Source organism: Papaver somniferum, chromosome 6 (genome assembly GCF_003573695.1).
Source record: "Papaver somniferum cultivar HN1 chromosome 6, ASM357369v1, whole genome shotgun sequence".
NCBI lineage: Eukaryota > Viridiplantae > Streptophyta > Magnoliopsida > Ranunculales > Papaveraceae > Papaver > Papaver somniferum.
The window spans coordinates 52,467,392-52,481,232 of NC_039363.1; the positions used below are offsets into that span (position 1 = coordinate 52,467,392).

The window sequence follows — 13,841 nt, forward strand, 5'->3', positions numbered from 1 at the left end:
TTTTCTCCTTAATTACGTTTTTATGGCATAATTTATTTGCCCGTTTTCTGAGTGACTGTTGAATGGGATTTTTATGGAAGCAATAAATTTAATTTATTCTCTATTAATTTCCGTTATAATGTTAGGCTATAAAAAGCAGTTTTTGAGAACAGAAAAATATAAGTTTTATACCTTTGTTTTTTCTAAGAATCAAGAAACCAAAAACTTTGAGCAAGATTAGAAAGAGTGAAAGTGTTCAATCTCTCATAGTGTGCGTGAGAGATTGAAAGAGAGTTTTTCTCGGCTGTTTTATCCTGGAGACGTCGTGACGAAGAAAGAACTGCTTGCACAAAAAATCAAGGCAGAGCCACAAAACGTCTTAAAGAGAGCGACCTAGTCGTGACTCAATCGTCACTTTGTTTTGTGATTAACCTTTATTTTGCAGGTGTGAAATCGGCAATTTTTCCAGCAGTTACCATGTTGTTGTGCACCATCGATACAATCTTGGGTAAAAAAATATAATTCCGACAAATTCATTCGTCTTCTATCATGTTGTATTTTGCACCACAGACTTTTGTTTTTTTACCTTTGCCTTTGCCTTGACTTTAAGATTGTGAATCCATATTACAAGAAATAAAGAATTATAGAGAAGGTGTGATTTTTTTAGATTTGAACAAGAAGACTGAGAGATTGAGAAATTCTAGAGATATTCAGAAATTATGGTGTGAGTTGAAATGAGTTTGAAATTGGGTATTTATAATGGGGAAAAATTGTAGCCATAGTATGAGGAACTGATGAGCGATGCTTAGGTCAGCGAGCGACATAGAGACCATCGCTGGCGCTGGAATGACCAGCGAGTAATTTTGTGACCATTTAGTGATGGACTCTCTATCGCTCGGTGGAAACTCCATCGTGTATGCATATATGTTATTTCTTATATATAGGCATATGAGTTTGGCAGTTTGGCATACCCATAGTGGGTGCATATATGGAAAAATCTGATGTTTTCCATATGCATAGGAATAGGCCTAACAATTCTAGAGTTTCAGCAAATGAAATCAGCTAACAATACAAACTGATGGTTCCTCTTTTTGTGAAAGTTATATGGCATTGTTTGGGAAGCGCTATTTTCTCCCAAACCAAATAACAATCATGTAGAAAACATGAGAGTTAGGATCAAAACTTGATTCATCCATCTCTCGAGGTTTCTATCGTGTGATAAAGAACTAATTTCTTTCACACATAGCAAACCTTTCATGGACAGGTAGTTATAAGACATAAATATGAAAGAACTGTTTACTTTCATAACTATTAATACACCTGCAAAGCTCAAGAAAGGAAGGATCATGCAATTTTTAAGTAACAAAGTAACTGAAAAGAATCCCAACCAGGTTTACTCATTAAAAATTTATTCTTGCTTGTTCTTGGAATTTAATATGTGGTTGATGTTGTTGTTTCTGTTATATTTGTTTCCTCTTTTGTGATTGTTTTTGCTAATCTACTGATTGTTGTTGCTTCTGCCATTTTCAATATTAGAGAAGATATTGCTGCTACTACAGATCTTGCAATTGTTGAAGAGTAAGAGGACTTCGGAAAAATTGGGTTTGTAGATGAATTGTGGATGGATCTTAGAGACATCAGAGATTTCTCATGAAAGCAAAGAGGATCTAACATCTCCATGAAACAAAACCTCAAAATAAAATAGGGGAAAACTAACAAACCCTCTTTTTGAAATTTTAAACCTAAATCAGAAGAAAAAAAAGACCTAAATAAGATTAATCAACAGAGAGGGAGGAATAGATTTGAGAAGGTTTGCTTAGATCTGCTCCCCATGGGAGCCGATCTGAGCAAACGATGCTAGAGTTTTGGATTCTCTTATCACAGACAAAAGAAAAAGAGAAGAGCCCTTCACTTAGAAAGAGATACCTCGACTGTAGCTAATTTCGAAATCAAAAGTTTGGATTGTTTAGATAATATTATATTCAATTATGATCCATTACTAATTTAGTGAACGAATGCAACCATTGTTGTCGTACATTACTAGTACTACTGCTGAGCTGCACCTATTGATGTTTCTGAAAGATGGAGACCAACGAATAATCCACATCATTCCAGTGATAATCTCTCTCTCTTTCTTCTTCATTAAAAATCATCAACAAAAAATGGACCGGATCTGAGCAGATATTTTCACTAATTCTAGATTTCTAGGTTGGTTATTAGTTTTAGCTTAGTTTTTATTATGTTTTCTACTTATCTACATAATTATGGTGGTTTTCTCTACTCTTTTGAGGTTTATCTTCGCTTTAATGGTGATTCTTGGTTATTGAATTGGATTTTAAGATCAATTGTGATATTCTCCAACGACAAAATCTTCATATTTTTTGTCTCCAGCGACGGAATCTTCATTGATGATTTCTTTGACGACTGGAACTTCATCACTTGTTACAAGAGTTTTGAGCAAATCACTCATATTTTGGGAGCAAATATTTCCAAAGAAGAAAAACAAATTAAATGGTTGGAATATAATTCCGAGAAAACCATTCTTCCTCTAATTTAATCGGATATTATTCATACTTGTATTTGTCTTACTCCGGCAATCCTTATATTTCTCTTGTCGGATTTTTCGGTATTGTACTTTTACGGTATGTTCTTACTACTTTGTATTCTCTTATTTTCGTTCTTAAACTCATTGTAACCTCGAATTTCCGTTAATGAAAAGGTTCCTTGGTTAACAAAAAAAAGATATGGAAACCAACAATTGAAACAACACCAACAACGAAAAGAGAAAGGATGTCCAAACAGGACCCAAGGATACACGAGCCAAATTTGGAGGGTCGTAGAATTTCAATTCCAATTACAGACTACATCATCGTTTCCCATATTGGTCAGATCGGCTTTATAACTTGACTAAGCAAACACTTTAAGCTTAACTTCTAGAATAATGTCATATGCATTTCTCCCTTTTGTTAAAAGATATTTCATTTCTCTCCGGCAAAATAGATAATTTTGTAGCACCTTCTTAGTTGGTTTATTGGGAAATTTTATAATTAAATGTAGCTCAAAAAAAAAAACCCTACAACTTTGTTTTGTAGGGAGTCTCAGTTAGATTTGAATGTAAATTTCATTTTGACTTAACAAAAAAAATTGAATTCCATTAAGTCTTCAAGATATATTACATTAGGAAAAGTAATTATACTTCAAAAAAAAATGGGAAGGTATTTTAGAAGCATAATGAACATTTATATAACATTGCAGAAAGTTTATACATGTTTGATCTGCCTCGTTGTTATCGTTAAAATGAACATTTATTTAACATACACTTTCCCCAAGAGTTTAATGTATTTGTGTTAAGGGGTAAGGTTTTTCTCGTGGAGATTGCAATGAGATTATTCATTCTTCCGAACATAAGAAAGGAGAGAAGGGTTGGATAGATTTGAAGTTTGACTTTGATAAATCATACGATACGGTACTTGGTCTTTCATTTTAAAAGTCATGCATTATATAGGGTTTAATGATACTTTCATAAATTGGATAAAGATATGCATCTCTTTTGTTTTTTTTCTAGGTCTTAGTTAATGGATCTCCAAGTGAAATTTTCCAACCAACAAATGGTTTAAGACAAGAAGATCACTTGTCTCCTTTCTTGTTCATGATTTGCTTAGAGGCCTTGTTTATGTTAATCAGTAAAGGGATGGATGGGAAGGAAATCTCTGGTTTCTCCATTGCGAGGGGTGCTCATGTTATTTGTCACACAATATATGCTGATGATTGTATCATATTTTTGAAGGCTACTTAAAAAAACACTTGTCATCTAAAGAAAATTCTATATCAGTTTTACAGGTGGTCTAAACAGATGGTTAGTGATGGAAATTGATGCTTTTCACATCAGCTAATCTTGGAAGGAGTTTCCAAGACATGGCAAATGCTTTGAAGGTGTAGGTCTCAAAGAACCTAGGTAAGTATCTTGGAATACCTCTTCAACGGGGAAGTCTATCTAAATACTTACAAGGATATGACTGAAAAATTGGCTATTAGAATGCAGAGATGGAAGCCTAAATCTCCAAATTTAGCAGGTAGAACTACTCTAATTAGGTATGTATAGATCATGTATCCAATCATATTATGTTAATGCTTTAGCTCCCTTCTCACCTAGTTTCTAAATTGAATAAGTATAAAAGTTTTTTTTTTTTTTTAATGGAGGAGATAAGGATAGGAGGAGCTTGAATAATATTAAATGGGGGAAGGTTTTTAGGCTTATAGAGTATGGTGGAATGGGTGTAAGGGAATTTAGAGATGAACAATCGAGCCTCGTTAGCTAAAATGGTTTGGATAATTTTCTCTAATATCCTGAGGAAGAAGTTTCCTGCATGTTAAGAGCCAAATACTTTCTCGAAAGTAATTTTTGAGATTAAGAAAGGAATTTCTGTGAGATGGAAGAGCATCATGAAGAAGAGTGATGCTATTAAGTATTACATTAGATGGAGAGTAGGGAACGATGAGAAAATAGATTCGCGAAAAGATTCTTGGTTTTTTAATTTACTATTCTCGACTATTTTGGTAGGTTGTGATCATAGATTACCAAATATGTTAGCAAAGAACAAGATCGATACTCAAAATAGAAACTGGGACATTGAGAATATTATAATTTCTGTGCAGGTTGTGGAAGAGATTAAAGCTATGGGGATAGTAACAGTAAGGATCAGGTTGTATGGTCTTAATTAAAGCAAAGCGGGAGATGTCACGGTAAGAGGGGCATACAATTTTTTTTTTGTTTCCAATGAGATGGGGAACCAGCTTCCTAACTATGATTGGATGTATTTGTGGAGGCTTAGATGTTCTCACAAAATCAATTTTTTAATGGATTATATGTCATAACAGGCTCATCCTTAATTAATCTCTCTACAGAAAACATGTATAGTAAGCCCACATCATGCAGTTGTAGTATTTGTAACCAGGATTTCGAAGCTACTTACCAATTGTTCTTTAAGTGCGGATTACCGGAGCCTTTATAGAGGAAGATTAAAGAGTGGATTGGTTTCCATCCGGTAAATGCCTATTTTGCTCCTACAACTCTCAAAAAAAAGTTGCAACTTTAAAGGGGAGAGTAATGGGGTTGATTGGCAGTTTGTTCTGCCATTTGTGTTGTGGTCTATATGGAATAGGAGGAATGAATGGATCTTCAAAAAAGTAAAGTTTCATCCAACAAGAATATTGGCTAAGGCGTTGAGAGATACTCGTGAATACCTTAGTGTTTACAACAAATTGGTGAAGGAGACATACAATTGTGATGGTGCTTCTAATCAATTTAATGATGCTGGAATTGGAGGAGTGTTACGTGGATATGATGGATCCTTTCAAGCTTATTATGCAAACTATATCCACAAGAAAAATAGTAATGTGGCAGAGGTATGGTCTGTTAGTGATGATTTTTTGGTGGCTAGAGAAATGCGAGTGAAGAAGCTAGAGGTGAAGAGTGATTCCACGGTTGCATTGCATCTACGCATAAAGGAGATTGTTGTCCCATGAATTTTTCACAGTCTGGTGAAAAATATTGAGAATCTAATGATGTACTAAGGTGTGTGGCTAGTCCATCCACCTAATAAAATCAGGATTTCTCTTAGAGCCGATCTGGTAGGAAGAGATGATGTGAGAGTTGTTAGGAGTTAGTTTGTGTGCCATATGCCAAAATTAGCTAAAAAAAAATAATATATTTTTTATGGACTTTCAAGTTACGAGTTCAATGTCATCTATGTGTTTTGAATATATCATAAAAGAACAAGTTCAATGGTGAAGAGAGGAGAAAAATTAAGATTTTCAGGTGGAGTTAAAAAATATAAATCTATATGTTGATCTTTTTCCTCGAAAAAATGCTTTTAGATTTTAGAATTTTTTAAATTTGAATTCAAGGGATTATTTTTGATTTTATACGTGATTCATGGAAAATAACTAACCTTACATACATCAACTCTGATAAAGAGATCAACCATACTATATACATGTTAAGCTAGAATTGTGAGAGTGGGACAAACCCTTAGATTGAGGTAGACTAAACTCTAAACATTGGATGTATCTAGATACAATAAGATAAAATCAAACGCTAGTTAGAAGTTAATAGAATTTTATGGGGAGCTAGAACTAGAGTTAGTTAATCCTTGGTTCTGTTCCCAGGTAAAGGGTACCAAAAAAGTTCCAAAAATGTTAATTCCACTAAACGTCAAGAGACTCGGCGCTTCATATTAAACCATAATATCAACGGTCTAAAGCAAAAAAAATCGCAAAGTTATTACACCAAAGTCTTCCGATTAAGCGTCAATAGACTATATAATCTTTAGGTTGGATTCCAAACTATCTTTCATGAAACCTTGGAAATAGTTTGTAAAATACTTATTTTAACCTAACTTTAGACTGCTAGACTTGATCTTTCGCGTTCTTCTATGCTTTCATAACTTGTTAGACTTCACCATAAGCGTTAATCTAATGACTATGTAAAACTTCAACGAGAGAATATTATAGTCTCCTAGGTATATACACCCACTACCAAAATACTTTTTCTCAACAAAATTTGGTTTCTATATAAACAAAAGAATAGAGACACCGTGTGATGTAAGGAAAAAATGGTTCCATATGTATCCAGGTCAAAGAACATCCAAGATCGTCCATAATTTTGGACGACAAAGAACATGTCTTGACCCAATTATCTAACCTTAAACTGGCCAATTAATCGACCACGACTAATCCTAAACATAACCACAATTAATCGTTGTATAACCCAAATATGTCATGACCCAACTATATCTGACCTTATAACATAATCACGCCGGGATCATAGCTGTTAGAGCATTGCTCGGTCAAACTTAAAAGTGTTGATATCTCAAGCTTGTTGTCAAATTTAGTTATCAAAAGTATATCTTGATTTCTAGTCTGCATTTAGTCAAGTCTCAGATTGGGATAGAAGTGTGTAGTTGAGAATCGGATATCACCGCTATCTACCGTTTCAAGACGAAGATCAACAGTAGTTCCGGAGAACTTCTTCAACAAAAGGTAAGTGAAGACTAAACCGCATATTTCTCAAGTTTTCACCTTTCTATCTATGAGACATTGTCGCATGACTAAATTAGACAGTACATGCATACCAGAAATTTCGAGTCAAGTTTATCTTGAATATCGTTCTCGAAATATGATAAGATTAAGAACATTTGTTCATACTCGATGAATTTGGTCAAGAAAAATTAATTGTTTATGATCTAATTATGATTTAAGATTTAATCATTTGAAAATAGCCTGCAACAGTGATATGTTTCATTGATGTTATTCGGAAATATTTCTAATCGATTATTAGTGAGATATATAACTATTGTAAATCTGGATACATGATAGTATGCATACCAGTTCACATACTGAGAGAACTGTTATAGGTCCGGAGCCGCAGTACATGTACCCAGTACACGTACCGGCGTAGCTATAGTTCTGCAACGAATTTTTGGTACGCATACCCAGTATCCATACCATAAAAAGTTTGTGAAATCGTGAACCAGAAAAGGTATAAGTATACCTAATATGCAAACTGGAAAATATCCGTTGGTTTCAAAACCAAATAAGGTACGCATACCATAAAAGATCTGTGAGTTCTAAGTCTTAAAGTATTATATGAAAATGGTTAAGCTTATTGTTCAATTGGCTAGTTTTGGTTAACTTTTATGAACCAAGCATTATAAACGGTTCGGTTACAGGTCATCCTAAGCAGAGTGTATATTCTATTATGTTAATCTCAAGTCAAGTTTTTCATCTAACGATGATTATTGATTGCTTGACTCCAAAGCTACCTTAGATTAAATCTAAAGCAACCTTGATCTTGAAAGTCTATATTAGGTTAACCTCAAACAAATGGGGTCTTTGAATCCCTGACACTATTCTTGTGTGTCCTAGTTATAAACTAGAGTCGTCTTGTCATTTAAACCCTTTTATGGTTTAGCGACTAAAAAGACTTCACCTAGGGATTCGTGAAGCCAGCTCCAACTATCGTTATCTTGATAGTTCGTGTATCCTGATCTTGTTTCGATTGTCGAGCCTTGCTCCAACAAACAAGATAGATATAAGTCACAAAGTTTCTTCATATCAGGCTTTTTGATCCACAAGTTTATACTTGTGAGGTGAATAATAGTCTAGGATGCTCTTCGGGATTCATAAGACCGGATTTTGAGGTTTTCTAGACTTTGTATGTTGAAATTGATTTCATACCTCATCTTGATCATTGATCCGAACAAAAATCACTAGAGGCTTATCTGTGGGAGGCAGATTGGTTTAAAGTCTTCAATTAAGTTGAAGCAACTCTTAGGCTCTAAAGGACTTCAGCTAAGGGAATCAATTGTGAGAAGTCCTACTGAGATTCAAGAGGCGTAAGGAGCGCGACTGTAACTGAATTTTTGTGACGGTTTAATTCGGTCTCAACTACATTCCAGTCTGAAGTTCTGATAGTAGGATTGAGTCTGTAGCGTCTTAATACAGTTTGGTGTTCAAGTATGGACTAGGTCCCAGGGTTTTTCTACATTTGCGGTTTCCTCTTAATAAAATTTCTGGTGTATGTACGCTTTATTTCTTTTTCGTATATTATATTGTTTATCTTTATAATTGAAATATCACATGTTGTACGTTAAAATCAATTCAAGTAGATAAGCCCATTGCAATTTTTGGATACAACTTGATTGATTCTTGGATATTGATCTTTGGAATCGTCCAAGTACTCTTACGGTACAATCAGGTTCATGGAATAGTCTCTGTAACATTCTGATTATGAGAGAAAGATATATAATCTCTTCATATCTTTCCTGATTAAGATTCATTAAGTTGAACTCTCGTAATTATATTTGAGTTTAGTCCATACAGGTAGCCTAACAAAAAATTGGTGGTGTATTTTGGTACCCCGTATTTTCAATAGTCACAGCTAACACTAAAATCGCTAACCAGAAAGAAGTTGAGCTACCACTGGCCAAAGTGATACCTAATACATTCACATAGAAAATTACCCATCAAATGCAATGTAAACACACTCCAAGAAATAATGTTTGGGACACTTATTATTAAGTATTAACTACATTTGGTAGTATGGCTAAATACATACGTATTTCCGCCTTTATGTACGTTACCAAATGATACAAATGTACTCATGTTTTAACAATTTTTTTGAAAAAAAACGAACGGTTAAAAGAGAGTTATCCTCACTACACAGTTAAGTGCACTTAAAAATACTTTTTAGTCCTTTATCTACCACTACCACTACCACCAATACTCATTATGGTAGACGTATTTTATCTCAAACGGAATCTAACGAACAAGTTATCTGCAGACTGATGGTGAACAAGAGATAAGTTTTTGTTGTTGTTTAAGGCTCCTTATCTTGCTAATTTTCCCGGCAAATACAAATAGAATACAAACCCCAACAATTCTAAACATGCATAAACTTTATAAAATTACCAATCTTGTTTAAAACTCTTTTCTTCACAAAATTAGCGGCAATAGCTCTTCTTTGAACTGATTTTTCCTGAGGTAGACCGTTGAATTTTTTACAAGATGCAGACCATAAGGTTAGTAATTTTTTTCGTTGAATTACTAACCTCACACGCGTTGTAGTTAAATTACACTTACACAGGTAAATATATGGCATCTACTAAAGGTAAAAAAAGTAATTTGAAATTCAATTTCTCAACTCGTTCAAAGAGATATTGACCCATAGTCACGAAAAATTGATTAAACCAACTTATTTGGATGAAAGAGTAAAAATAGATCTATATTTATAAAAGTCAAAAAAAAAAATATTTTTATCTATCACGTGTAATATTAGAAGTAGATATGCTTATAATCCTTGGTATTATTAGTTGAGATTAGAAGAAAACCTATAACGTTAAGCATATTTAGTTCTTGATGTGAGAGTGTCCTTTTTTTATTTATTTTTTCCTGCGGGTCACAATGTCCAAAAGGTTTTTTTTTCTTTTCTTTTCTTGAAGCATGTCGAAAAGGTATTGATCAAGAATAAACCAGATAGCTTAATACGCACCAATGGAGGTTTTTAAGTTGTACCAATAGAATTCTTAAAGATGTGATTATTCCACTTATCAAATGGGAAGTATACCTATCACTTTGCAATGGTAAATATAGTAATAGAGCCTGATTCACACTCCTGCTAGATCGTTTGCATTAATTATGCACAAGAACTTATTCTGTGTGAGGCGGGATTAGTACGTTTTTCCCATTGCTCACCAGGGCCACCACAATAACATGGTGGACCACATGTACCCACCACTACAGTGGTTTAGGAGACCTTCCCATGAGATTTTTGTAGACATTATCTCTGGTGCTCTGAAAACAAAACACAAACCGCACATCGCTTAATCCAACGGTGAAGAAATGTTGCAATAAAAAGAGGTACTCATTTATGACTTTTTGTTTCTTGATTTTACAGAAGATGAAGAAGACATGAAAAGGAAGACATGAGTTTGAGAGAGAGAGAGTGGAGCTGGCCGCTGGGGGAGGGAGAGGGAGGATGGGGATTTAACTCGTCTTTGTCAGATCCGATTATTTAATCATTGTACCCTCCTGACAACGGAGATATGTTTCAGCTTTCTCGATACTCACGATCCAAATCCTTCTTCTCTCTATCTCTATCTTCTTTATAAAATGCTTTCTGTTCTAGTATTTTTTTTTACCTTGTAGCCGATCAGCTCGATGATCACTTTCTTCACTGACATAGAAATACCTGCACTCTTTCTTCACACACGCACGCACGCATACTCTACAACAACTTCTCTCTCTCACACACACACACTTCAAATACACATGATTTCTAACTCTCTCTATATATCTGGCTCTCATTAACTCATATGATAGGATCTGTGATCAACAGAAAGGAAAATCCACAAGTAAAAACAGACAAAGGTGGTGTAGAGACAGAGATTTTGTAACAAAAGAATACTTTGTTCTTAAAGTTAAAAGACGTAGTAGTACTACTACGTTACTAACCAGCAATATAAACAGTTCATATTCTCAGAATCCCAAAAGAACACACAAAACCAATTTGTGGAGAAGAAAACTAGCTCCTTTCTCAAGCAGTGTTCTCCTCAACTCTTGCTTTTAGGGTTATCAGTATCTTCATTTGGGTAATCTTCAAAACTTGAAATCTTTCTTTCATGTATTTCTTAAAACCTGATCTGATGATGCATGTACCTTTTCACACCTAATGCTTTGATGAAAACATGAAAAGAAGTCACTTTCTTATATGAATCTCTTAATTAACAGCTTTCCTCTGCTGGTGTTGTGTTGTTACAGGAAGACTTCAAATCTAACTTCTCATTCACGTTTTCAAGCTGAATACATACTTTTCTTCAAGCATCTCCGTCGTCTATGGAGAACATATTTCAAATGAACAGCAACGCCAACAATGAAACTCATCTTCCACCTGGTTTTCGCTTTCACCCAACTGATGAAGAACTCATCACATATTACCTTATTAAGAAAGTCTTGGACAGTAGTTTTACTGTAAAAGCTATTGCTGAAGTAGACCTCAACAAGTGTGAACCTTGGGATCTTCCTGGTAACAACCCACAACTCATCATCTTTCAACTCGAAACCATAACTTTGATGTTCATGTTATTAAGCTCTTGCATTTGGTTATTAGTTTCTGAAATCTTTGTTGGTGCGTTTGTTATTACAGGGAAAGCCAAGATGGGAGAAAAAGAGTGGTACTTTTATAGCTTGAGAGACAGAAAGTACCCGACGGGTCTGAGAACAAACAGGGCAACTGGATCCGGGTACTGGAAAGCAACGGGAAAAGACAGAGAGATTTATAGCTCAAAAACATCTGCTCTTGTTGGTATGAAGAAAACTTTAGTGTTTTACAAAGGTAGAGCTCCAAAGGGTGGGAAAAGTAATTGGGTCATGCATGAATATCGTCTTGAAGGCAAACTTGCTTACCATTATCTCTCTAGCAGCTCCAAGGTACTCTCTCGAGATTCAAACATAATTTCATTTTAGCAAATTATTATCTTTTCGTGAAAATATTGCAGCAAATTATTTATCTTTTATCATGATAATGTTCCTTAGTATCAGAATAGAAATCTCTCTGATTGTGTTTCTGCATGGTTTTGCTTTTCTGTGATGATGACTGATAAGAAACACCAGAGATGTTTGCATCATCATCTTCAGATATTTTTTTAACTCATGTTGGATCAGAGCAAAGAAGTAAATACTAATCTGTATAGGTATATGATAAAAAAGAATGTTTACTATTTATGTCATAGTTATGGGCACTAGAGTCATTCGACAACTATCACTTGCAAGTATTGTAATCATTAGAGCCAATTTTTTTGCAATAGTGTGTGTGCTTTGTACAATGTTGTTAACTCACTTTAGAACGTAAGTTCAAATCATATTTCCAACTAATATTCTAATAATAGTAGTTGAAAACTTGAATCTGTTGTATTTGACTGATCCGACTTGAGGATTCTTATATTCTCCCTATCTAGATATCAGGATTTCTCCCCCATGTTACATGTAGTTAACCAAATGTGTAGGTCATATAGTTCATACAAATTTGAATTTCTACTTGATTAGATTCGCGGATTCGGTCTGTCTTAGTATTTGTATGTGTTGTACTGATGCTGAACTGCTACGCAAATGTAGGATGAATGGGTAATTTCAAGGGTGTTTTCAAAGAGTGGAGGAGGAACTACTCCTAGTACTACTGCTTCTAGTATTATTAGTACGAGTAGTTTTGGTACCAGTACTGGTGGTGGGGGAGGAAAGAAGAAGGGTCATGGAAATGGTGGTAGTGGTTCTGGTTGCATCTATTCATCTGAAAGTATTGGATCTCCAATATCGTCATCAACACTTCCGCCTTTACTTGATTCATCTCCATACGTTCCACACACAGCTGACCGTGCAGATAGTTGCTCGACTTATGAAAATGAAAATGTTGCTGTTGCACGAGAGCAGCACGTGCCCTGTTTCTCCACTCTCACCAACGCTGGAAATAATAACAACTTAGTAATGATGAATCAGAACCATTCATCGTCTTCTTCAGGAGGGTTTGGATCAACATCATCTCCATCGTTGATGATGATGATCAACCAAAGCAACAATCATCAGCATCCTCAGGTAATGGACCCACCAATGCAGACGCAGCAGCAGTTAGGTTGGAGTGGAGAGTTATCAGCATTTCAAAGTCTGAGATCATTGCAGGAGAAACTTCAGATGCCTTTCTTTTACTCTGCTTTAGCTCCTCCTCATCATGATCATCCTATGTCATCGTCTGACCCACCACAACAATATCATCAGACGAATGAGATTAATGGTGGGTGTAACTCAGCTCGTACCAGCTGGATGTTCAATGATCATGCATCTGATAATCAACATCAGAAAGTAGAGAAGAATCGTATGCAGGTTGGGAATACTGAGTTTGATTGCCTCTGGACTTACTAAATGAAGCAATCAGGACGGTCTCTTAATTACTGTTTTATTAGTTTTTAGTATGGCTTATCAGTTTAGCTGGTGGTTTAATTAGTATTGCTTTCTTAATGATGTCTGTGACTTTCCTTGGGAGTCTATGATTCTTGTGGTTGTAGAACTTATGCGAACTTAATTACCATCTTGTATCACTATACATGCTGGCTACTACCTATTTTGGCTTTCGTTTTATGCTTTTTTTGATCATCAATATGATTTGCTACCGGACCAGCAAGAGCCAAGAACCGTTCAAGATATGAATGGCCTTGCGGTCAAACGAGCCACTTGACCACTTAAACCAAGTGTATTCATTGTTGTACAGTCTCATGCTAACAAGTTTTTGCAAAATGATTGAGGAGTTGTATGTA

General features: G+C 35.0%; 1 protein-coding gene across 1 annotated transcript; it reads left to right on the forward strand.

The window, feature by feature from the left end:
• The first annotated feature begins 10,545 nt into the window (after positions 1-10,545).
• LOC113285662 (protein CUP-SHAPED COTYLEDON 2-like) lies at positions 10,546-13,628 on the forward strand. The gene is made up of 4 exons (XM_026534464.1): positions 10,546-11,129; positions 11,299-11,563; positions 11,684-11,967; positions 12,652-13,628. Exons 2-4 carry the CDS (start codon positions 11,374-11,376, stop codon positions 13,447-13,449), a joined length of 1,272 nt encoding a protein of 423 aa, XP_026390249.1. The 5' UTR covers positions 10,546-11,129; positions 11,299-11,373; the 3' UTR covers positions 13,450-13,628.
• The last annotated feature ends 213 nt before the right edge of the window (positions 13,629-13,841 follow it).